The 26,287-nt window shown below is 50.5% G+C and overlaps 1 protein-coding gene across 2 annotated transcripts; it reads right to left on the bottom strand.

The window, feature by feature from the left end:
- Positions 1 to 3,128: 3,128 nt before the first annotated feature.
- Positions 3,129 to 25,316, bottom strand: BAG3 (BAG cochaperone 3). 2 transcript variants are annotated; one of them, XM_079707845.1, is made up of 4 exons: positions 25,061 to 25,316; positions 9,810 to 10,136; positions 8,003 to 8,407; positions 3,129 to 4,490 (listed from the first exon to the last, which is right to left on the bottom strand). In XM_079707845.1, exons 1-4 carry the CDS (start codon positions 25,244 to 25,246, stop codon positions 3,675 to 3,677), a joined length of 1,734 nt encoding a protein of 577 aa, XP_079563971.1. In that variant the 5' UTR covers positions 25,247 to 25,316; the 3' UTR covers positions 3,129 to 3,674. The 2 variants fall into 2 exon arrangements, with proteins under 2 accessions (XP_079563971.1, XP_079563972.1); XM_079707846.1 differs by having other exon boundaries at positions 8,006 to 8,407.
- Between the last annotated feature and the right edge of the window lie 971 nt (positions 25,317 to 26,287).

Here is a 26,287-nt window from a genome sequence, read left to right as displayed (position 1 = left end):
GCCCTGCTGGGGCTTCTTTTGTGCCACCTGGAAGTTCAAAACATGCTGGAACACAGAAAGAAAGGTATTTGCCTGGGTGACTCAGACATGTTCCAGCATTTTCCCACAGGCTCCTGCACGTCCCAAAATAACTGCAACCTTGGATCCTGTCCCTTGGCCTATGATTACGTTTGTATAACGTTACAGAGCGGCGGCCACCCTCACACGGGCACTGCAGGAATGCCCAGCCCACGACGGAGCTCCGTGCTGCATGGCTGGAGAAAAAGGAAGCACAGAGACCACAACAGGAAGAAGTGCCAACTTGCTGGAATCACCCAGACCACCAACCAGGGCCTGGGTCAATGCCTACCTTTCATAGATGGGGAGAAAAAGGCCCAGAGAGGGAATCAATTTGCCTAAACTTACATTCTGGGGATTACAAGAGAAAGCTGGTGGGAGAGCTGGCTCTAAACTCTCCTCAACTAATATTGATGTTTATTTCTGAGTAAACGTCAATTTAGCCTTGGAATCCTAAGACCTTAAGTCAAAGGAACTTTAAGGGACCTTGGCCGTCCAGGGTGCCCATGTGCCAGGTCTGGACAACAATGTGGGAATAAGGTGTCAGAATGGACCTGCCCTCAGGGGACTTACAGTCTTGCTTAGGAAGTGACTAGAGATATGAAAACAGCTGGAAGACAACTGTCCCCTGGCAAACAGACGGAAGGCTGTTGGGAATCTTGGGAAATGGAAGTTTGATAAGAAGCGTACTGTCTGAGCCAGGAAGGTCTCACAGACAGGTAGGCCTCAAGGGTGGGCGCAGACTTGGGTGGGAATGGCTGGAGGGGAGCAGAGGCAAGGTGAGAGGGGGAGGGGAGCTCCAGGAACCTCTGGAAACCAAACCCTGGGGTCTGGGCGCCCAGCGTTGAGTCTGCAGGTGACTCTAGTATAGACGCCATTACTTAATAGTTCCAAGTTGGGAATTCCCTCGCAGGCTCACTGCCGAGGGGGAACTAAGATTTTGTGAGACGCGTGGCGCAGCCGAAAAGAAAATAGTTCTAAGTGACTTGTTTTATCTGAGAGACAGGAATAACCTCATAGGATTTGGATGCAATATGTTAAAAAAAAGAACCGATGTTCTGACCAAGGAAGAGGTGAGAGGTTATTCTCAAATCTCTGTGGTACCTCACGTGGAGTCCTTTTCTTCTCGGTGCTAAAGAAGATGGTGAGACCAGCATGCACTTCAATGTCTCCTGGGCCTGGATTCAATCCTGCCCCTGCTCCTGGCTCGGCCAGCCCAAGTCACTTCCTTCGCCCATTACACGAGGACGTTAATTACAGCTAATGTGCCAGCAGGCACTCCTTTCACTGCTTCCCGTGTCTGATTTCACTTAATCATTACCGCTCCCCTGGCCCCATTTTACAATCGAAGAAACCAGGAAAGAAAAGGCTATGTAACTTGCCCACCGTCCCAGAGCTTTTCCGTGAAGCTCTGATTTGTACCCAGTTCTGAATCAAGCCTGTGTTCTTAAGTATAATGTTCTCTCTTTTTTTAATGTTCTCTTAAAGAGCACTGGGATGATTAAATAAGCCGAACTCCCCTGACACTAGGAGCCACTCAGTGGATATATGTCCCCTGTCTCCTACAGGGGCAGACAGGCACGTTAACAAGAGCCTTGCAGCCAGCACTATTATGCCCAGCCGGTTGCCGCCGTGCAAGGCCCAGGAACCACCAACACAGGTTGGGTAACTCCTGCCTGATATCCACGTACCATCTAATTTGGATGATTGAAAACATTCTAACTACGTTAAAGGGCTACCTGTTGATGGTCTTCAGTGATAAAACATCAGCCTAATTCAGTAACCACTTAAGAAGCCTTCACGTTGAGATCCGTTGAGTAGATGCCCAAGTCACCAAAAAGATGGTCACATTCTTTATCTTTGATTCATCTAAGAAATAGTCCAGTTAGCTTTTTTCCTATTTACAAATTTGCGTTTCTAGAATCGGTGGTGGTGTTAGCAGTCAGCTTTTACTCCTCAAATGAGTTCACCCTGTAAAGATGTTGGCGGATTCCCATGGGGATGACCTCATCCTTTCTCATGAAGCTGAGAGCAGCAAGCACACTGGCGTGTATTTTTGTGCAGCATCATCAGGCACCAATATTAAACTCAATACAGTCATGAGGAATTCAGCTCAGGGGCTCTTAAGCCAGAGGGCTCCCTTGGAGTTCCAAGATCTCAGACCCATCTTCCTCTTCCTTCTCAATTTCAGGTTTATTTGGCAAAGGACTTAAGAAAACAAGATCTTGCATATCTCCACATTCTGGGCGGTGGTCCTTCCCAAGCTCTTAAAAAACCTGAGCCCAGAACAATCTTCTTCCTCCCAGTGGCTTCGCAGTGCATCTGATCCCTAACCCCAGTGACTTCGAGGAACCCAACCTGAGAAGATAAACCTGGTCTCGGACTGGCGTGGTGACTCAGAGGAATGTCAGATAAAGATGACCCCAAGTCTCTCATAGAACGTGTGCCCAACCCCCAGTGAGCTGGACTCCAGGGAACGCTTGGGCCAGCCTCAGACAATACTGGGAACTATGCACTTTTTTTTTTTTTTTTTTTTTTGCGGTACACGGGCCTCTCACTGCTGTGGCCTCTCCCGTTGCAGACACAGGCTCCGGACGTGCAGGCTCAGCGGCCATGGCTCACGGGCCTAGCCGCTCCGCGGCATGTGGGATCCTCCCGGACCGGGGCACAAACCTGTGTCCCCTGCATCGGCAGGCAGACTCTCAACCACTGCGCCACCAGGGAAGCCCAGAACTGTGCACTTTTGAACCCACTCAGCCCTTTAGTGAGGCCTGCGGATGGCCTGGGGCCAGGTGGGCAGAGATGCACCTCTGCTGGTGCAATCTGAGGTGTGATGGGCACGTTCCCATCGCCTGCGTTCACAGCTCTGAGTCTTCCCAGGTTGCAGCTGCAACCTGAGAATGAAAAATGACCAAGACTCATTTTCTCATGGGTCGGGCCAGTAGAGATGTTACAGATCCCAGAGCAGGCTTGTAAATGTGTCTGTTTATTTTTCCTGAAGCCAGTGAAAGACCATCTTGATGCTGTCACTCTTCAAAATTTAGAAACCACAGAAGACATTCTGAGTTACATTATTACTTTATTTTCCTTTTTTTAAATGTAGCATTAAAGTCATCCAACATACACATATTCCTACGGCTCCTTACACATTTTATTCTATCTAAAGTTAAGTATTTTAGCTATGAGATGACAAGAATCATCCCATTAAAATGGCAACACTTCTGAAAAATGGGTTTCATGTTTACTGATGAGAAATTGCCTCCCCATCTACCCCGCAAAAACTCCTTCAGTCCAGAGCTGTAGAAAGACAGTTCACATCCATGACTAACATGTGGGACCCATACAGAGAGGGCTCCAAAACAACAAGCTACGGGGTTAAACTTCTGTAACAAGCAACTTCTTTATTTGTACAGAATACGAATACAGAAGAAAAGCATCATTCTCCTTTTAGCCCTTTTATTAGTGTGTTTTGCCTCCACCCAAGTTACTGCGTACCAAGCGGCTATGAATAGTAAAAACCAACCGATTTTAAGTGCCTGAAATGCATGCAACTTAAAATTCTCTAGAGCACACAATCAGTTCCCAGTCTCCGGGGCTGATTTTTTATTTAGTGGAGACTATGGTGCTGCTGGGTTAGCAGCTGTGTCTGTCGTGCTGCTGGGGTTTGGAGCTGCTGCTTCTTTGGCTTCCGGCTGCTGGGTTTCAGTATTGGGATCTTCTCCACTTCCAGCACTTTTCTTGCTCGTGTCTGCTGTCGCGGCACCCATCTCCATGATTTCCTGAAGTGGCTGATCGGTTTCAAGGGAGCAAGGCTGGAGTTCATAAACCTGGACTTGACCTGGGACATCTATTGCTTTCTGTTCAAGTTTTTCCAGGATGGTCTGAACCTTTCTGACGCCATCTCTCCTGGCCTGGCGGACATCAGCTCGTCCTTCTGGGTCTACCGAATCCAGGGCCAGTAGCTCTTTGGTCAAATACTCTTCTATCATCAGGTACTTTTTGTCCGTCTTCTTGCCTTCAAAGTTGTCCACAGCCTGCTCCAGCCCTTGCACCTTCTCCAAGATGGCTTCTACTTTCAGCACACCTGGATGTTTTGGGGGTACCTCAGCTTCTTCTGGTTTTGGAGGTGTGGCTTCTGCAGGGGCAGGGCTGGGGGCTGCTCTCTCTTCTGCAGCCACGTTCTTGGGGGGAGAGGGGACGGCAGAAGGGGCCGGGCTGGGAGGACAAGGCACCGGAGCAGAGGGAACCTTTACTTCCACTTTCTCAGAGGGAGGCGGGGGCTTCTGCGAAACAGGTTGAGAATCCACCTCTTTGCGGATCACTTGAATCGGGATGTGTCCAGGAGGGAGATCTGGTCCAGCTGGGCCTGGCTTGCTTTCTGGCTTGTTTTCAGGTTGGGGAATAGGCGAAGGTTCTCGATGGGTCATGGGTTGCTGAGAAGAGGCAAGGACACAGAGATAGTTTTAATAACTGGCTGAGAGTCACAGGCAGTCGTTTGTAGCTAGTACTGACTAGAAGAAAACAGAAATGACTTTTTTGAAGTTTAATAGTATAAGAGGGATTTTCAAAGTCAGCCAAACCTGTTACAAAATTAAAATATGATATTCATCATGTATGTGACCAAACCATTGTTATGCTCCCATTTGTTAACCTTGGTCTCTTGGTCTGTCATCTCTCACTGAATTTTTCTGGAGATGGTATTCTTACGGCAATGAAAAGAAAACCAATATAATTTTTAAAAATGAAAATACCAAAAACTCATGCTGACAGCTGAGTTACTTTACCTCAAAGCAAAGTCCTGGGTGACTCAGACTTTCAGGTGATGGAGCCAAGGAGTAATAATGGCCACTTGCCCCCCTTCATCACCCTGTGTGACAGTCTCCACTCAGGGTGTGGCCTTCCCATCTCCTGTTTCAGAAAAGTTATAATCATCTTTTTTTTTTTTTTGCGGTACGCGGGCCTCTCACTGTTGTGGCCTCTCCCGTTGCGGAGCACAGGCTCCGGACGCGCAGGCTCAGCGGCCATGGCCCACGGGCCTAGCCGCTCCGCGGCATGTGGGATCTTCCCGGACCGGGGCACGAACCCGTGTCCCCTGCATTGGCAGGCGGACTCTCAACCACCGCGCCACCAGGGAAGCCCTCATCTTTTTTTTAAAAAAAAAAAACCTATGACAGCCTTGTGGTTTCTGCCCAGACTGATGTATTTTTTGAGAATAAGCAAGATGCTGAAAATGGGTAACGCAGTAAGAATTCTGCCTGGACACATTTGTGCCAGAGCTAACATTCAGCAGTGCAGAATCTCTGCACTGACTACATTGGCTACAGAGGCTGAGATACTCTTTAATATGACTATAAGCTATAGCAATATTTAAAAAAATTAACTATGCTTGAAACAGAAACATCTTGGTTCACCTAGCATTTAAGTGAACATCTAAAACCCCCTTAAAAATCTCACACACTGATTTTATCAACTGGGAAATAGGAGTTGGACTACATTATTTCTAAAGTACTCCATATTAAAAACACTAAATCCCACTATAATGTTCAGTTAGGTCAAATCTCTGCAAGCCTCTAAAACGGGACTTCCAAACAAGGTATAAAAGGGAGGCCACTACAAACAAATAAGATTAAGTGGAAATAGGATTAAATATTGTTTCACCAATTATAGAAAATATTGATAATATGGGAAAGATATGAGAGAAAACATCTCCAGCTTTGCAAATGGGCACTTCTTTCCCATTTGAAAGGATTACTGAGTCTGAGTAAGGATCTGATGGACGCTTGGCTGTTTGAACACCAGTAGCCTCCTTTTCCATCAAATCTCTTCTGCCAACCAGAAATGCTTAACTTTGGCCCTTAGCACTCATGAACCAGCCACACGCCTCTTCTTGGGTTTTAAAACAATGGCTGAGTAAGCGACTTTGGAAACACTTAAGAGGGGGCGCCCTATGGCTTGTACTCTTCAAAAATGTCAAGGTCATGAAAGCAAAGAAAGACTGAGAAATTGTTTTCCAGATTAAAGGAGACTAAAGGAAAACAACATCTGCATGCAGTGCTCATGATCCTAGATTAGATCCTGGAACAGGAGGAAATTGCTATAAAGGAGATCTGAAAATGGACTGTGTATGAGACAACAATGTTTTAAGGACGTTACACTTCCTGCATCTGATAATTCTACTGTGGGTATGAATGAGAAGGTAGCTCTCTTAGGAAAATATCTGCTGACATATTTAGGGGTACTGGGCATGATATTTACAATTAAACCTCAAACAAAAAATATAGATAATAATATATGGAGAGATGAAAAAATTATAAAGCAAATGTAGCAAAATGTTAATAGTGAATATGGGTAAATCTTTGCTTTCATGACCTTCATATATACTGGACTTCTCTTCTGTAAGGTTGAAATCATTTCCAAATAAAAAAGCAAAAAAACAAACAAACAAAAAACAATAAAAGGAGGTGTTCTGTTTGAGGGCCCTGAACAGTGTCACCATCTGTAGTAAGAAGATGCCCTGCATTTGTTTACAGGGCACTTTCCTTTTAAAAACTGTGACCAAGGGACTTCCCTGGTGGCGTAGTGGTTAAGAATCCGCCTGCCAATGCAGAGGACGTGGGTTCAAGCCCTGGTCCAGGAAGATCCCACATGCCACGGAGCAACGAAGCCCGTGAGCCACAACTACTGAGCCTGCAATCTAGAGCCTGCGAGCCACAACTACTGAGCCCACACACCACAGCTACTGAAACCCGTGCGCCTAGAGCCCGTGCTCCGCAACAAGAGAAGCCACCGCAGTGAGAAGCCTGCACACCGCAAGGAAGAGTAGCTCCCGCTCGCCGCAACTAGAGAAAGCCCGTGCGCAGCAAGGAAGACCCAACACAGCCATACATACATACATACATACAAATAAATAAATAAATAAATAAATAAATGCAAAGGCACTTCCACAATGTTGAAAAAATAAATAAATATTTAAAAAACAATGTCGAAAAAATAAATAAATATTTTAAAAACAATAAAAAATAAAAACCGTGGCCGAGAATTCACTCAGCAGCTGAGCGGCCCCGGCTGCCGAGTGTTCTCCGGCTAAAACTAGAAGACTTCCTCCCCCAGGAACCAGTGCCTGCACGTCTCTACTGAAGGATAAGCGGGCCCTGCCTGTAACTTTCACCAGGCAGGCAGGAAGGAAGGAAGGCTTTCCATCCGCCCAGCCAGCCGGGCATCGGCCAGGGAATGTGGTCCTCTACCGCAAAGGAGGAGAAAGGAGTTAAGACATGCTCCCTGTGGCCAAGGTCAGAGCAGAGCTGAAGGGAGCGGATGAACACTTTTGAAATAAATGCACAGGATAATCAGATGCTGAACTGTAAGGGACTCATACTAGGCACCGTGGGAAAGATGAGGAGGCTTCATGGAAGTGGCAAGACTGGCTTGTCCCTTGGAGGATGGGGACAGCTTGGATTGTGAAGGCATGTCAGGAAGTGGGTCCAGCACAAGCAAAGGCACAAAAGAGGAGACAACAGAGTGAAGGGCCTGCAGAGTGCAGGAAGGGGTGTGAGTGAGGCCGGAGACGACGCTGAGGGTGGGGTGTGGAGGGGCTGCAGGGCACTGCAAGGGTATGGTGGGCACTGAGACACCTGGGCCCCGCCACACAGGTGTGTGACGCTGTGTTCTGCCCGCTGTTGCCCACAGTGGTGGCTGGAGCTCTGCCCCTGAGGCAGCTGCAGCGAAAAATGAGCAAAAGCTGTAGAAAGCACTGGAGGTTCACAGCCCTCGCCTGCATTTCTGCTGATGACCAGCCGTTTTCAGGATCTTGCTCTCCCCCAGTTATGCGCGTAAACCAGGAAGGGCTGGTGGGGCGGGGTGGGGGGTACCCAGGGCACCTGCACAGAGCTCCTCAGGCCCTGGAGAGATGCTGCCCCAGCTAGTCTGCCGACACCGACTCCCATACCTGAGGCCTGTCGACCACGGTTTGCACACGGAGGGACGGCGGGGAGTGCACCGGCGCGCTGCTTCTGGCTGGAGAGCCCTCCCGGCTGGACGCACCCCGGGCGGGTGACCGGAACGGGGATGCTGCCCACATGGTCCGGGGCTCCCAGTCATCTCCCTGGATCCTGTGGTACACAGGCTGGTGGGTCTGGTATTCACCCTGCTGAGCTGGGTAGTGGGTCTTCTGGGCTTGGTGGAAGGAGGGCTGGGCTGCCGGCCGGGTGACATTCTGCTCATGTATCACAGGGATGGAGATGTAGCCCCGGGGGAGCTGGTGACTGCTCAGGCTGCTCCTGCCAGAGGAGGAGGGCAGGCTGGCCGAGGAGGACGAGGATGAGCAGTCCGAGGCAGCCGGAGACTGGGATCGCTGCAAGATGCAAAGGGTAGATGCACAGCCCCGTGAGCCACCCGCTGTCCAGCCCTCCGACTCTGTCCCCATTATGCGCCTGCTCTGGGCAGCAGGTTTAATATGACCTCCCGTCTGTAAGCCTTTCCATTTTCAAAATGTAGTGTTAAGACTGGGAGCTCAGGAGTCAAGAGGCCTGGGCTCAAATTCTTAACAGCTCAATAGCTTTAGGAGCCACGTTTAACCCCCAGCCCAGTAACTGGGCTGAATTGACTATTCGGTAAAATAATCTGTGCATGTGTCCCCGCCCCAGTACCACACACAGGAAGCGCTTGCTACATTTTATTTATTTTTGTCACTTCATTTCCTCTTTCCGTAACCCTTTTCCTGCTTATCCACAGAGAACTCAGCTGGGCACTGGGAACTGTGTCCCCTGTGTGGACCGAGGCAGGCCAGGTCCCTTTCCCTTCCCGACCACCTACTTTCTATTCTAGAAAATCAGAAGGGTGTTTCCCCATCTGGCTTCTAAGGGCCCTGCTAGCTTAAATTTGTTCAGGTTTCTCTGACTGATGTGTCACTTTTGATTTTTACAACAAAAACATTACAAATTCAGGTACCGCTTCTCCAAGGAAGGGAAAAGAGCCTCCTGGTGTCCCACATTAACTATGATTTTTCACCCCCGGAGCAAGCATTTGTGCTCAAGAGCAGTGCAGGAGACACGACGGGATGGTGCGCAGACAGGAAAACCAAGAGGGCTTAACGGCTCAGGATTCCTACTGGGGTCCACTGGCCTTCAAATCTCAGCTAAGAACTGGATTAAGAACTATTCTTTAGACATTAGTGCAAGAAGTGTCCGCTTCAGGCTTAAAACCTGAAAAGCAGCTGCCTTCCTGACTCCTGATTTTACATTTCCTTTTAAACTGTGGACACTGTAAGGGCAGGTATGCGGTCTCATTTTCACGTCAGTACAGCTCCAAGCAGTTAATACTTACCTGTGAACACTGAACTGAATGAAATAACACAGAGTATCTCTGCATTTCTGATATAGAAAGCTCGGTGGGTGTACGGGGCATCACATGAGGAGCCAGAAGGCCAGGCTTCCAGTCCCAGCGATGCCACTTCCAACTTTATGATTTTGGACCAAGCTGTTTACCCTTCTGAGCCCCAATTCCTTAACTACCAAATAAACCATGATCCCTGCCCACCTGAAAAACCAACCTGTGAAACGCTGGGGGGACGCAGGGCTGTCTTGCAAGCGATCTTTGCTGGGTGACCTCTGACGCTGCAGGCCAGGCCCAGATGCCCCGCATCTCACCAGGCGTTGCCCTGGGCACCGCATCAGGGTCTGGGGCAGCCTAGGAAGCACAAAACCCGGCACCCCCGGGTCGCACCCCACAGGCCCGCGAGCCAAGCCTCTCCTTACCTCAGGTCCATGGGAGGCTGGGGGCTGGGCTGCTGCTACCGCTACCGCCTGTCCACACGGTTTATCTGGCTGGGTGGCTTCCACCACTCCCCGCAGAGGTGACTGGGGCCTCTGTGGGGCCGCCGGGGCTACCTCGGTTTGGAAGCGCTGCGTCCCAGGCTGGGGGTAGGCGAAGACAGGATGTGGCTGCCGGCTCTGGGCACCTTCGTGGAGGACGGGGATGGGAATGTAGCCTGGCCGGAGCCGGGGGTACACGGTGTGGCCTTCTCTCGTGGGCAGCGGCCTGGAGCCCTCCCTCGAAGGCCCGTTTGCAGAGGATGCGATTTCCTAAAATAAAGAGAAACACAGACCTGTTAGAAACTGGGAAGGAGACAGCCCTGAAGAGGAGCAAGCATGGCACCGAGCACTCCGACCTTCCAGAGTGACCCTGGGTCCCGCAGTGCCAGCCAGGGCAGCTGAGCACAGAATGTGTGGGCACCTCCCCTGACCCCCCACTTCTTCCAGATGCCCCACCCCCTACCGAAGCCGCTGTATGTGCAGCAGTTTAAGAATCAGAAGCATCCAGAGGAAGCAGAGGAGCTAGGGTATCTGTTGAGCACAAGAGAAGCCCCAGGTTCCCAAACTGGTAAGACAGGTTTCTTTTCTGGGTGACACGGCAGCAGTGCACATAGGTAAGTCACTGACCGCCTCCCAGATCTTCAGACCCAGATCAGAAGGCGTGAGGAGCATTCAATTCCAACTCCCTAAGCCACAGCCAGCTTCTCCGCTTTCTAAAAGGTCCTCATGTCTCCTAGCGATACAGACTCGTGCTGGACCCCAACGCAGGCCACAGCTTGGAAATCTGCCGAGAAGGGGCGGCAGCGGGAGGCTGCCTCCTCAGGAATATTTTCAGAACAAGCTGCGAGGAAGGGAGATACACAAGGAATGCAGAAGCAGCACAGGATGAGAGAACAAAACCCGGGGATTAATTGTGCTGGTCTTGTGATGCCAACAAAGCTTGCTTGGCCAGGAGTGGCTGGGTCTCTCTTATGTCCTCTCACGAAGTTCTCCCTTCAGCGGCCTGGCTATTTTGGGACCCTTGAGAAGGCCAAGTTCCAGATGTACCACAGAGAAAGATCTTGTTTCAGACAACAAGGCTGGCCCGTCACTCACCGGGCAATGTCACTTCTCACCAAGCAGAGGCTGGGCAACTGAAACCAGGGACCCCCACGGCTTCCGGTCCTGACGATCTCCTGAGCACTAGAGGGTCCTCTTACAGAGGAGGGGGCTAAGGATTTGTGCCACTGACACACACCGAGTGGGTGAACTATTACGAAGGAGCGTGATCCTTCCTCACGAGGCATCCCTCTGAGCTGCAGACGAACGCCAAGAGCTGAGGCTCTAGGAGCTTCAGGGTGTAATTCCCAAGGGGGCAAAACTGGTCACAAGTAGGGAGAGCGGAGGGCTGACCCTGGAACTTAGCCCTTTCGGACCCATGAACTGCTTGCCTCCTGCCGAGCCCCGCCCCGGAGGGCCTCCAGCACGAAGGAGAGGCAAGGGTGTTGCCATGTCCTTGGGGACGCCAGCAGACAGGCACTCTCAGATTAGAATACCCACGTGCTCAGGGCAGCGGCATTATCTTAGCCTGCTTAACTCAGGGCACCCAAGAGCAGGGAGTGGGTCCAGGCCTCACATTCAGAACCAAATTCCTGCCATGAGAGGGACACCAAAAGGGAGGCAGCACCAGGGACCGAAGAAACGCCGTGCCGCTCGGAGCTGACTCACAACAGGCCGTCCGGGCATTTTCTCCACGCACTGGGCACCTTCCTTCCAGCCTGGAGCAGGGGCCTGGACGAGTGCCGGGGCATCGTCTCTGCGGGCTTCCTCCTGGCCACACACAAAAGCAGAGCTGAGCGGTCAGCAGCCCTCATCCGCTGACTGGCCCCTGGTCAACATCCTCCTCCCGAGTTGATTGGTACCATGGGATTACCAAACCAGCGAGGCACGATCCCTGCCCACTGGGGGCTGCAAGAAACAAACAGGAAGCAAAACTACCTGGAAAGCACAGGAGGCCCTGCGGATGGGGGGCCGCCTGGGCTTTTCGAGTAGGAGGGGGCTTTCCTAGAGAGGATGCAAGTCCATTCTTACCTCTGTTAGCAACAGTTCTTTCATCTGGGGTAGTTCTCTTAACCTCAGTGAGCCTTAATCCCCTTTTCTAGAAAATGAGCTAGCAACACCCACTTCACAGGACTGTCGTGAGGTTTTATGAGAGCACGTCAAGAGGGACACCCCCCCCAAAAAAAGAGGGATGCCGGGAAGGCTAAAAGGCATGTGAATCCCCCGCTAAACAGGCCCACGATTATGCTCCTCAGACCCCAAAGTGTCAGAGGAATCAAAGCTGAAGGACGAAGTTAACTGGTGGTGACCGGAGTAGAACGGTGACTGCACCTGGAGAAAACGGAGTCGTCTGGGAAGGACGGGATCCCCACCCCCGCCTTCGGAGGGGATGGAAACGTTCTCCGTCTTTCTCTGGGTGGTGGTAAACGGGTGTACGTCCGTGTCGAAGTCTCTCACACCGTCCACTTCCCTGGGACCCCAACACTGCCCCTCCCTTGCCACATTCCACCCACACTGTCCAGACCGAACAGGTGAGGGCTGCCACCCCCAGCATCGCCACGCAGCCGGCTGCTGGCTGGGCCTCCACCTCAGACCCTCCCGGGGCCTGGGAACAGTACAGAGGCCTGGCTGAGGCTTGACGGCTCCTGGGGGAAGCCCCCGGACCCAGAAGGTACTGGAGCGGGCCTGCCACGAGTTGTGCTTTTTATGCATCTCCCTGAGCATATTTTGTGCCTCAACTGAAAGAGAAAAGGGAAGAAAAAGGAAGGAAGAAGGGAAGGCGGGCAGGAGAGCAGTTCCGCCTGCCCCAGGGGCTGCGACAGCGGAGCCCATACCTGACCTGGTCTTGGGAGCAGTGCCACGTCCGGGTCCGTGGAGGGAGCGTGCGGTCACCGCAGGCAGGGCTGGGGGTGTCAGGGGCCCAAGCTGGAAGGCAGGGTGGCTACGGGAGGCCTGGAGGCCACTTTCCTACAGTCCTGAGGTCTGCACTCCTGGTTCCATGTGAATTAACGACCCATTTGTGCCATGTGATAAAAACCCACACATCTCTCATGATGGCCTCTGAAAGAAGGCGGGCTCCCGGGCCACTCTGGTGGGGGCTTTGTTTAGAAAACACTGCTTTAGGCAAGTTAAAAAGACCACCTCACTTGTACAGAGTAGAAAACTAACACTTCTACGTGAATAATTTAAACCGAAAATGAAACGCCCACCCATAACAAGGTCTGCACCAGATGCTGACACCACCTCTGTTTCTACTCTCCTCCCATCAGAGCCCTGTCAACAGCAAATGCTTCAGTTTTACTAACCAAAAAGCACTGCCCCAAAGAGTTAAATTGCCCTTCCTATCTTCTGTGGTGTTTTCATCACAGTCTAGTAAAAAAAAAAAAAAAAAAAAAAAAAAAAAAGACGTAATTTTTTTCAAAGGAAAAAGTTTGGTTTTTTTTTTTTTTTGGCCACGCTGCGCGGCATGTAGGATCAAACCCGCGCCCCCTGCATTGGAAGGGCGGAGTCTTAACCGCTGGACCGCCAGGGAAGTCCAAGAAAAAAGTCTTTTAAATGTTTAATGTTTATAATTCTCCTAGAATACGACTAGAACATGTCTCCTCAGTCCCATAAGAAGTGTTCTCGAGTTCAAGCCCAAGCCTACTGGTTATACCAACCAGCATCTTTCATAGAAGAAAGGCACTACCTGCCCCACCCTGACTTCACTGGGGACTGGGGACTCCGTCTCCTGGGGGTTGCACTTCTGTGTGACCCCGTGATAGGGACGGGGTGCCATCACAGTCACCAAGTAGATGATGGCCGGCCCTGCCTCCTCATCACCACCTGCCTTAGCTCCCTAAGGAGCAGTGACGGCTTTACAGGAAGCGTTTTCCAATCAGCTCAGCTCATTATCCTTACCTGTGGGCAGAGCCATCAGGAATACATACATATGAAATCCAATTAGGAGACAAGAGCCTGACTTCCACTGCTTATCTCACTGCATTAATTTATAAAATGAACTGGTTCACGCTTCTGCTTTGTGCATTGCATTAAAATCTTCTGCAGGTGCCAAACAACTCCATGAGAAGGCCGGGATAAAAAGGAGGGAAAACTACCTCAGGTGAGCCAAAGTCTGCCCTATCCAGTACAAGGTATATTACTAGACAAGCCTGGGGCCAGGTTCTGAGCTTGGATGAGCCCGTGGCTCACACAGGTCTTGTTTGCTTAAGAGCACAACTAAACTTCACTGCTGAGTTTTAGTAACAATGTGGGTGCTTAGGGGACAGCTAGGAGACTTGGAAAGAGGCTGCGCTTGGTCCTAAAGCCGACACTGCCCTGAAATATGTGCGCTACGCAAGCAGCTCACATCCCCTCCCTGGGTCTTAGTTTCCTCAGCTGTGCAATGAAGGGGAGGCCCAGATGTTCTGTAAAGCAGTGGTTCTCAGACTCTAGGGGGCGTCCGGGGCGCCCAGGAAATGCAAAAAAGTGCAGACGCTACGCTCAAACCCCAACAAAGTCTGACTCAGAAGGTGTGTGGGCAAGTCCAGCCCCCATGGCACTGGGAGCACTGACCTAAAGGAGGTTCCTTGCAGCCCTGACGTTCTCCGCGTCCTATGATTCCAAGATCTCTTCTAGCTCTAAACACCTACATAAAGCTCAAAAACAAGGAAAAGCTGATGTGGCGGAAATCTAAAAATGACCACTCTTGACTGTACCCAGTTAAATCACATTAGAACTCTCTGGAATTCAAGGTGCTCCAAAGTTTCATGAACCAAGTGAAGAGGAGGAAGCTGCTGACCTTGCACCTTAAAAGCAGGGCGGAACCATAAACCCTGAAAACGGCGCCCCTGTGAGCCCCGACCCCAGCTCCACGGTACGGTGCTCTTTCAAACGGGGGCTCAACACCTACAAACCACAGTCTGAATGAAGGGGAACAGCGACAAAGGCAACTCTGAGGGCTGCCCTGCAGCACCTCCGCCTCCACAGCCTGGAGTCCTAAGTAGGACACCGATTCTATCAACTGGGTTTTTAGGCCAGAAGAGTCTCACGCCTGCCAGGCAGTGACTTTTACTAAAGACACTTCAGAACTCCTAAAACAGAAAAAAAGATGGCGGGAAATAAGAATCCTGGGACTCCCCATTTAGCGAGGATGTGGATCAAAAGAAAGTGGCTTGGCTTGCCTCTTTCAGGCAGGAAGCAAAACAAAAGAAAAGCTTCCTTCTAAAGCGCACAGACCTGCGCTTCAACATTCTACCAAAACTTCGTTTGGTATTACAGGCCACAGACATGAAATAAGGTATCATTGCCAATGTGATATATAAAGACATATCTATATCCCCACAGCCGAACTCAAAGTTCCCACTGGGATGTGGTAAAGGGTCTCTTCTACTGCCCCAGTCCTGTTTGGGGCACGTAATGGACTTCGGGCAAATTCTGCATAATAAGTAAAGTCCACATCCACCAAGGTCTGTTTACAGCACTCCTAGTGAGACAAGAGTCTGAGCTGTAAGCAATCTAGTCCCAGGTGCTTGGAGGTTTTAACTGATATGCCCTGTTATTAAAGTATGTATACTTATCTACAAAGAGTTACAGATGTAGAAAATAAACTTATGGTACCAGGAGGTAAGGGGTGGGGGAGGAATAAATTGGAAGATTGGGATTGACACATACCCACTACTATGTATAAAATACACAGCTAATAAGGACCTACTGTATAGCACAGGGAACTCTACTCAATACTCTGTAATGGCCTATATGGGAAAAGAATCTAAAAAAGAGTGGATATATGTGTATGTATAACAGATTCACGTTGCTGTACACCTGAAACTAACACAACATTGTAAATCAACTATACCCCAATAAAAAAAAAAAAAAGTATGTACAGTTGATCCTGGGATTACTGAGATGGGTGTCCCTATGTGCTTCTGCTAGGGAAAAGCACATTTTTAAGATGTGCTTAAAACAAGAGAGATGAGCCCGTTTTCAAGTTGCCATTCGGGACTCCAATCCCGCCCTGCTGCTCGCCAGGTGTGTGCCCTCAGACAGGACTCCTTGCTACTAAGACTCAGTTCCTCCAGCTATAAAAATCCCCATGCGTTCCAGGGCTTTTTGCAAGATTTAAGTGAAATAAGGCACGAGAAAGTCTTTGTAAACTCTGAGCTGTCCCGTGCCCTATACAACTACGTTCCTCCATTCCACAAATAGTTACTGATGGACCCAGCTTTTACCAAGCAACAGTTGGTTGGGCCTATTTACAGAGTTGTGAATTTGGCTTTAATTCTTCAGTGATCTCACCAAGTTGGTAATGAGCCTGTTAGACTCTGAAGCCCCTTTATCTGAGAGTCTTAAGAGCACTAATTAGCAGGGATGGCACTTTCTCTGCTAAGAAGTGCATCTAAAGTTTCACAACCTGGAAGCAAACACAGCTAAAAACAACTCCAGGGGCCTGAGCGCTAAACTCCCTTCTCCCTTCAACAGGCCCCAGGCGCTGAAGGGGTCTGCCTTGCAGACAAGCTCACCTGAGAATCAACACGCAACCTGCAGTGACTGTGGTTCCTGCACACATGCCCCTGAGACCCAGGGGAAAGAGCCAAGCCAGGCTGGGGCAGGAGGCGTCTGGGAGTAGAACATCTGCTGGTGTCCCCCTAATACTCTCAGTGTGTCCCCCCAGGGCGTATAAGCAGTCTCCAGGCCACAGCTGGGTATGTCCCCTGCTGGGGAGAGCGCTCGGGGCTCAGAGGCCCCCATGGGCCCCCTGGACCCCTCCTCAAGGATACCATGGAGCAGATGTGGCCCAAGGTCACATGGGAAGTGACTGCAGAACCAGGAAGAGAATCCCGGTCACTGGAGTTCAGCTCCTGAGCTCAATGGCTTCAGGGAAATTAAAGACTAACTACTTCCTCTTCAGGAAAAAAAAAAAAAAAAAAAAGGGTAGGGATCAATCTAAAGGCATAAATCACAAACGGAAAAGTACCTGAAATTTCCATATTAGGAAGTGAAATCTTGTCTGAATTTAGATAAAGAGACCTCTTCATCCCCATGGACACATTTCCATGGGTTTCTCAAGGTTCTTTCTCGGACTCAGGTAGAACACTGTTCAGTCACTGGGCTCCTCCGTCTGTGAGATGTCAACCATGCAAAGCATCTGTTGGTATCAGGGTGCTGGGCTTCCCTGGACATGTATTTTGTACAAAACACAGTTTCGCAAAAGAAAAAAATCTCCGATTCATCAACCACAGCTCCGGCAAGGGGAGACTCTGACAGATGGTGGTAGTCTCGGGGGGACTGCTGGAAGGACCCCTCCCCCACCCTAAACAGCTTCTCAAAGCACTCCTTCCCCAACAACCACCCTCCCCCAAAAGGGTGGTGGCAATCAGAAACCCCCTGCCTCTCTCCTTCCACCCACGGTGACATTTCCCCCGCTTAGGGCAGGGTCCAGTACACCTGTGCAGAGGGCCAGCCCCTCGTTTAACGTGGCTCCGTTTCCCCCCAACACCACTGGGCACTTGGTCGGTCCTCAGGCCTGTGCAGAGACTTGGAGGGAGAGCCCTGCCTCAAGCAGTCGGGATTACGGGTAAACACAGCGCCCCCTGCGGAACACAGGATACACAGCTCCCCTGGCCCATCTTGGGCAGGGTATCTGGGGTGAGTCCACAGACTGATGAAGCTGTGGGCTGCAGGTCTGGCTGAGGCTCCAGAAGGCCAACAGCCTTCATCTGCCCTCACGCTGAGTTACTGCCCAGCACCTACCACACCCACGAGGGACACAGGAACCCCCCGGGAAGCGTGCTGAGGGTGTCTGGACACTGGTGGGAGGAGAGTCAGCTAAAGTGGTCCAGGGGCGATAAGAAGAGGCCTTGCCTTGGGAAACGAGACTTCATACCCATCTGGGAACCAAGAGACCCACGTCCAGCCAGCACTGTCCAATCTGTGGGAAAGCCAAGCGCCTGTGAATCCCCTCCGACTTCTTGGCAAAGACTGGGACTGTCGCCACGGACCACACATGTGCCTCAGGTCAGGCCCTGGCTCATCACTTTCCCGATCCTCATGACCCTGCTGGACAGGTACTGGTGTATGCCCGTTTCTCAGAAGGAGAGACTGAGGCTCGGGGAAGGTGAGTGATTTACCTGAGATCACCAGAACCCAGGTCTGTCAGACGCCAAGGCCGGGGATACGTTAACCCTTTCACTATTCCTGCCACCCCTGTACACTGTGTGATAATGATTGGCTAATGTCTCCAAACCCTTCACCTTCTTGGGGTAAAACGCAGCAGGAGGGAAAGCATTTCATTTCGCCCGGTTGGAGCTGGGCTGAGGCGCAGACCTGGAACATTCAGTTCGAGTGTGGTCTCGGTCAGGGAGCCAGGGCTTGATGCTGAGTCACTGCCTGGCTGAGGCAGGGCAGCGACAGCGGGGCTCACCTCTGAGTCACACAGCCCCAAGACTCCACACAAGCCCAGCATGGGGCCTCTGCAGGGAGAGAACCCAGGTCTAGCCCAGCAGGAGCGCTGGTCCCGCTCTGACACTCAGGGTCCGTGGAATAATCTGGAAGATTCAAAAGTGATGTGGCTGCCTTCTCTGCCACACACGTCCTCTCCTTTCTTCCTGCCGTTTCCATTTCTCAACTATTCATTCTTTCTTTTTTTCTTTCTTTGTCCAAGAAGAATTTTTTAAATAACTGAAAAGAACAATTCTACTTTAAGTTAAATTAAATTAAATTTTCAAGAAACTGAGGAAGTTACTTCAAAATAGGAAATGTTTGTTCTTCAAAAGGATGCTAAGGCATTTTCAGGGGAAAGTCTCGCCTCAATCACTAGGGACACAGCTCTGCGCAGGGAGCTCTTGGGAGGCGCACTGTTTACAGGCTCCTAACGTAGGCAGCAGGCAATCTACAATCCCGGGCGCTTCAGAATTGACAGTGAATAAGAGGCTTCGCTCTGCAGCGTCTGATCTTACTGCCAGCCTCATGGACAGAAAAACTGGAGAGAGACTCCTTCCGTGGCGCCGGGGCTGCTCTCTGCCGCTGTGGCTTAGAGGCATCTGGCTGTTGCCAGCAACCGGCCTCCCCGGCAGGCCTGCTCCAAGACGCTGTGTCACTGGCGGGGACAAAAAAGAGCTTCTCCAGAGCCGTAAGGATGAATTTAGGGAATCAATACCAAAGTCCCCGGTGGAGAAAAGGCCATTCAGAAATTCAATAAAAAGGAACCGGCTCCCGGGAGACATCTGGGAGCAGAAGACACCACCGCTTAGGAACCAACAGAAGGCTTCCCGCGACACGTCTTCAGGAAGGGAGGCTTTCCTTCAACCAGCCTATCCACTCCGGAGCCCAGGCCCAGGTTTTACTCTTCTCCACGCAGGATCCTTCACACGCTGAGCCTGTAGACCCTGCCGGGCTCTGAGAGGCAGAAAGGGGAAAGAGACGCAGACTGTGCCTCTGGGACTCCCAGTCCACAGGGACGTGACCCCGAGGCAAAGCAGAAAAGTGCTGCCTTTTGGAAGAAAGATTCGAATTGAAGTAATGTGGAGTCCAGAGCAGGGATAGCCTACTTCACCGGAGAGACAGAATAAATGCTTTGTGGAAAATGGCACCGAAGGAGGCAGAACTGTCCTCTGTGTGGCCTTTAAAACCATGACTTGCAGAGAGCAGGTGCTCAAAAATGTCGGAAGAGATGAATGAGTGAAGACTGGGGTCCATCTTCTAGGTTCAGACCCAGGCTCAGGAAACGAGCCAACATTTCTGATCGGCTGTAAGAGATGGACTCAAGGCTGTTTACGCTCCTGGCGAGCTCGGAGCATAAAGGACTGAGTATAAAGCAGCAGCCAGGTCCACTAGCGGCAAGCCTGTCTGTCACCTGGGGTGGGGGTGGGGGGGCGTGGTAAACCTCTGGCCACAACAGTCTTTCTGTTCCGTCATAGCTGAGGGGCCAGGCACATCCTCTCTCTCCAAGTCTGTTTCCTCATGCATAAGGTGAGCCTGACAGCCTCCACCTTAGTGAGCTGCTTTGAGGATTTAAAGAGAGAAGGTTTGGAAAAGCACCCACCTGCGTCTGGCACGTATCTATAAATATGTTGACAGACAAAAAAATAGTTCATCCCTTCCTAAAGAAATTCTCTCTGCTTAAGCTTTTACAAGCTGCCTGGCTTGCTGAAAAGCTGCCAAGGCCCCCAAAGAAATTGTCATAGAAATATGTGAAGAGTTTAAGAACACCAGATATCTCACGCAGCTGCACAACGCCAAACAAGGGCTAGAGATCAGCTTCCACATCTGCAAAAGGAGGGGATCTGGAGCCTAGGTTCAAAAGTCCAGCTGTGAGTCTGAGGGCTGAGGCACAAAAGGGTGTGTAGACTTGATTCACGAGCAATGGGGAGCCGGGAGGGGCTGGAGGATTCCTCAGTCAGGTATGAGAGAGGTTTCCTCAGCGTCCATCAGCACTAGAGGGTCCTTGGAGGTTCCTAATAAGCAAGGCCTTTGTCATCTGCTCCCAGTTTTTCTACACAAGGTGTCTTAAATATGTAAGAGCAACATGAAAACAGCAAAACTATGAAGGAGAAAGAGGAGCTTTGGATTACGCATGGTTTCTTAATTTTTATGAAAAATACCAGATCATTTTAAAATGTCAATAGGAAGTTAACAGACATGCAGAGTGGTTTATATAAGGCAACTGTGTGTCATTCCAGAAACGAGGACAGTGCTAATCAAGCCTCATGGGTGGTATGAAGCCTTCTGACTCACAGGCAGCCCAACAGCAACAAACAACCAAGCCTTCCCGGCCCTGGCTAACGTCAAACGCTGCCACGGTTCCCAGGCACTGACTCTACCCTTGTAAAGGGTAAATATACTCCACAAAACAGGGTACAAGCTTTGCTCAGTTCTTGCATAAGCCAAACACAGACTGCTATTTAGAAGGGAAAATGAAGGTCCTGGATGAGCTGGACTCATAAGGCATCTGGCCATGTTCTTTATCCACCCCCAGCAAATCACTATTCATCAGTCATAAAGAAATTTGCTCCAGAGTAACTGCAACTTGCTGGAAATACAAAGGAGAGAATGGCCACTCATTTCCTGACTGTGTTCCGATTCTAAGAGGCACAAGAGCTTGCAGTCAATCTGCAAAGAACAAGGTGATCTCATCTTTAAGAAAATTCAGGAAGCTCCGCCGAACGTGAAGGGGAAGAAATGGGGCTCTACGTCAGTCGACATTCAAAACATTTCCGATTTCCTCTGAAAGGATGTTCCTACCTGTCTCGCACAGAGCCTGAGGATAGTCTGTCAAATGACTGTGGTGAGATTCTGCCGGCAGCGGAAGACAAGAGGGAGAGACTCTGGCTTGCTTCTTCCTGGGGTCCAGGAGGGTCTCGGGACCACCTTCCCACACCTGGCACTGGCACCCCACCAGGCTCCAGCCCTCCCCACGCCACCCCTATCTTTGTTCCCAGAAGCCACGCACCGGGCGAGTTTCACCACGAAGGAAGGGAGGCTCCGGTGACGGCTCTGCAGGTTAGATGTTGAGCAGGCCCCTTGAGGATACCAAGGCCTACGCAGGCGCACGTGAAGTCACAGCTCCCCCGCCCCCCTAAGAAGTGGGATCATTGTCCTTCGGGGGCTCCCAAATGCCAGACTGCTGGAATCAAGAACCAAGAGGGAAGCTTTTTTGACATACAGATTTCTGGGCCCTACCCTGAGCAACTCAGATTGAAAAAGGGGGTACCCAGCGGGCAACGCGTGTTCTTAAAAGGCTTCCCTGGAGACTGCCAGGCTTGGGAATCCGTGCCGGGAGGAGGGTCTCACTCTGGTCGCAGGAAGGTTTGTGAGGGAGCAGCACAGTGCCGCGCTCCGAAATATCTGGGCTCTGTTTATTTAGCAAGAGAGCCTGGAGGAGTGGCTGCACAGAAACTGTACATCCCCTGATTCCAAAGTGGACGTCAAGCTCTCTGCCAGAGACGGGGCCTGGACTGGTATGAAACTGCCAGGAGATTAGTGGGAAGCCCACGTGTGCAGAAAATTGATATCCGGGAAGACTGCAGGTTCAGTTGCTCAGAGTGGAGCTGGATTAAGCCCAAAGCCTTTGCCTCTAGCTGTCCTGCCTCTGCAATGAAGGGCAAGACACTTGCTTTCAGTTGCCGCCTCTGTAAAAATGCGATGAAAAGTCACTCTAACCACCTCAGGGGAATGAGAGAGGATCAATCGTAAGACAACAGAGGATAAGACTAAACCAAAGTTCTAATCTTTTTCTTCTTTCGACGAAAGCCATTTCTGTAGCTACATGGTTAAACTGTAAACACCCAGAAGCTGTCTTCTCCAGAAGAGGGCTTTCTCTGTTTTTCATGCTCAATGAATAGCTCTTTATTGATTGACAGCATCTCCTCTTGAAAGTAAGGATGCTCAGGGGGTCCTCTTAGCTCAGTTCCTCTAAAATCACCCTTTGTTTTCTGCCTGAGCCCTTTTCTCCTTCCACGTTAAGAAACCAAATTTCGAATATAAAGTAACAGCGAAGGATTTTCCATTGTATTTACTCTGGAGTAAGGTGTCATTCATATAAGTGAAAGTGAATTAGTCACATAGATGTTCTGTGTATATCAAAGCACAGTCTTGAAAGCAATGAAGCCCAGAGCTAATGAACTGAATGTTAGTTTTCTCCCTATGTTTTGGTACCATGCTGAGAAATCTCAAGTAATTAATTTGGTAAAGAGAGCTCTTTTCTTGAGTTGATCACATCCAGCCATCACCATCTAAGTAGTCACAGAACGGAAGTCAGCCACCCAATACTTGATGGTTGGGAGGACACAAAAATTATCAAGTATTCCAGCCTGCACGCTTCATGGTTTCATAAAAATTTAAGACACTTCTACCTTCCTCTGAACAGATACACTGCCTCTTATCGACTTTTCAGTGTAGTTCTCTCTTTGCTCTTGGTACTAGCTGAGTGGCCTTTGGAAACACACTTGAACTCTCTGGGTTGTTTTTTGTTTTTTTGTGTGCTTTTCAAATATATTTATTTATTACGTGGGCTCCGTAGTTGTGGCTCACGGGCTCTAGAGCCCAGGTTCAGCAGTTGTGGCGCACGGGCTTAGCTGCTCCAAGGCATGTGGGATCTTCCCAGACCAGGGCTCAAACCCGTGTCCCCTGCATTGGCAGGCGGATTCTTAACCACTGTGCTACCAGGGAAGCCCCTCTCTGGGTTTCTTAGAAAAATAGAGGCTGGGGTAAAAGGTCTTTAAGGACCTTTCAACTTTAAAATTCTGACTGTTAAATTTTCAAATCAACTTTTCCAGCATCAGACTTCTGATTTAGTAGCTCGTATTTTCTACTTGTCGAGAACAATAGTAGTAACTCAACCTGTTTTTTTCCCCTTTGAGAGAGTTTATAAAACCACAGCCTAACCCATCCACTGTACAGATGCACAAAGATCTCAACGTGCTGGGTGAGTTTCATGTTGAAAACAAAGTGCCAGCAAGGTGGGACGTAACACTGCACTCACAGTGGGTATGTTCAAACTTGATCTTCGTTCACCACCAAGGATGCCAGCGGATTCTGACTGTCCCTGTCTCTATAGGAAGGAAGCCTCAAAATGATACTTTTTTTTGTTTTTTGTGTTTTTTTGCCCACAGTAAAGGTCTACATCCTTGCAGGCTGCAGTAACAGAGCTGGTTTGAAATGAGCATCAGTTTCACTCAATAATGGGCTGAACAGACAAGCAAAAAAGTATACATGGTTATGCCCATCCCAGCTAATTATAGCCTCTGGTACTAATTTTCAGAAATAAATATACAATTAATTTCTTATAAATGTAAGCTGCTGAATCTACAATGTCTCACTGTTGGGCACCAGTCTTATAAATATTTTTAAGAAAAAACTGCATAAAAATGAAGGTGGATAACACAGATCTTTCTTCTAAAATAATGATTTATAAAGCATTTTTAATTTTGTGAATTTTTAAATCTTCAAAATAACTTATCAGCTCTTTATGACTTTTATTTTTATTTTGCCCAGGCAACGTAACACTACCCTTTAAGTATTTTTCTTTTTGCCAAGCTTAATATTTTGAAAAAGCTCAAACTTATAGAAAATTACAAGAGTAGTACGATTAGTTATAATTTTTTAAGTTAACAGACTCATTCCAAGTTTCTATTTTCAAATTTTCATGCTTCTAAGGATTAAGTAGTATATATCCCTGTATATATGTAAATGAGGCATCCTTCTAATACAGAAGTATTACTACACAGTTATTTGTGTATTAGAAACAAATCCTAGGTATTTTAGTAACATAACAAGGAAGGGAATGTATTGCCATTTAAAAAAAAGAAGTCTCTTTCTTGCCAGTGTGAGGCAATGTCTAAGGCAATAGCCAACTAGGAGACAGTCCCACATCTTTAGTTTAGAAACTGCCTGGAAGAACAGCATCTTGTTTTTAACAAGTCATACTAGAATATATTCTTAGTGAAAACAGTTTCAACCAATAACCCAATTTTAATTTCAAATACAGAATGGGAAAAAAAAAAAGGAATGAATTTACATCCAGCCTCCTGAGTCACTCTGTGCCTGAGATGGGAGGGTGAAGTCAAGACACCTTCAATCCAATTCAGGAACTTTAGGGGGTAAAATTCCTAACAGACCCTAAAAGACCGCCACCCCAGCTTGCCAATGGCCCCCCGGCGTCCGCCAAAGTACGGTCAGCAGGGTGAAACCCGGATCTCGGCCCTGGAAGCCGGGCGGAGGCCGCGGCGGGGCCTGGCCTGGGCCTCCGATGCTGACCAGGCCGGCCTCCCCTCGTCTCCTGGCCCACGGCCCCTCGCATCGAGCCGGTGGACCGACCCCGGCACCACCGCGCGGGTCCCACTTCCCGCCCGACCCCCGGAAACCAAACGCGGCCCAGGGAGGACAGTCCTCTCCCGGACCTCTCCCTCGCCCCGACGCCGGCCAAGGGAGGGGGCTCGTGGGGGGGCAGCAGGCCGACCCCCATGAGAGCTGGTATCCTTCTGGGGGGTCCGTGCGTCCCAGGTGGCCTTCACTGACCTCCGGGGCACCGGCTCAGGCGGGCTACGGCCGGCGGGCACCTGGCGCCTCGCGTCCCCGCAGCCCGGCCCAGTCCAGCCGCCCCCTACGGCCCTGTCCCGACCGCTGGCCGTCGAGGGGGGGCCGCTGACCCGGCGGCCTGCGGCGCGGGCCCTGCTCACCTTGGGGACCTCGGGGGGCACGCGCGGGTCGTTCCACGTCGTCGTACGGCTATTGTGGTCCACGAAGAAGGGCCAGCCGGTCTGCGGGTCGATCTTGATTTCCCAGCCAGGGGGCAGGGGGTCGCGGTCGCCGGCGCCGCTGCCGGACGCCATCTGCACCATGGGCGAGTGGGTGGCAGCGCTCATGCTGGGTCGGGGTTGGCCCAGAGGGGCGGCCGCCGGGGTGCCGGATCAAGGGGTGCCGGGTCACGGGGTCGCGGGGTGCCGGACCTCCAGGTGCAGAGTCGCTCGCTGGCCGCGGCCGGAGCTAGAGTCGTGCGCGCCGCCGACGTGTCCGGGAAGCCGGCGCCGGGCACCTTTATGAATTAAAGGAGGGGGTGACGTGGCCGGAGAGGGCTGGAAGCGTCTGGAAATAGCCTCCTCGCTGCCAAAGGGGAAGGAGGAGATAAAGGGAGGTAGCAACTGGCCGGCTAGAAACTTCTGGTCCCATCCAGATAAGTTGGCGGCGGCGCCGCTTGGATGTGGAGCTCCGCCCTGAGTCATCGGCTATAATCGTGGCGGGGCGGGGCGTGGGCGTGGGCAGGGCGTGGGCGGGGCCTCGGCCAGGCCGCCCCTCCTCCAACCCTCCACCTCCTCCCCAGCCCCAGCTTCCCCGGCGGGGGTCCCCCGGCCGAGATGGCCCTGGGGTGGGCCCGGTGCATCCGCGGAGTGCGCGTGCCGCCGGCCGGCAGGACTAGCGAGCCCCAGGGACATCGTCTGTGTGTCCTGGGCCGGTTTCGGTTTTCAGACTCGTTCCCTCTTCTTCGAGCCGCGTGGGTGTTCCCGGGACTGGCTCCTTCGTATAAAAACAAAGTCATCGTTAGCCTTTAAAGTCGCTGGATTTAAACTCGAGTCTCTCCCACCTCCCCTTTGCATCCCCATATACTGATACTCCAGGATATTGGCCCTCAGTTAGGTTTTAATCACTTTTTTCCATAGGCTTAAGGGCCGTCCGGAAGGAGCTCTGGAGTGTTGATCCGACACCATCACCAAGCCAGGGAGAAAATGGAAGTACAAATGGAAACTCACCTGCCTTTCTTTCGAAACCTAAAGAAAGATTGCATCAGCGCATGGTTTTATGCTCCTGAACCTCAAATCTGAAATGTAGAAACTATCATTGCATTGAATAACTTTAAAGGAAAAAAAAATATTCTTTTGGGTTTGGATCTTTTTTATGGTGGAAGTTGG

Source organism: Hyperoodon ampullatus (genome assembly GCF_949752795.1).
Source record: "Hyperoodon ampullatus genome assembly, chromosome: 1".
Classification (NCBI taxonomy): domain Eukaryota; kingdom Metazoa; phylum Chordata; class Mammalia; order Artiodactyla; family Ziphiidae; genus Hyperoodon; species Hyperoodon ampullatus.
Note: the sequence above shows the minus strand (reverse complement) of the source record. Positions and strands in the feature narration are given on the sequence as shown.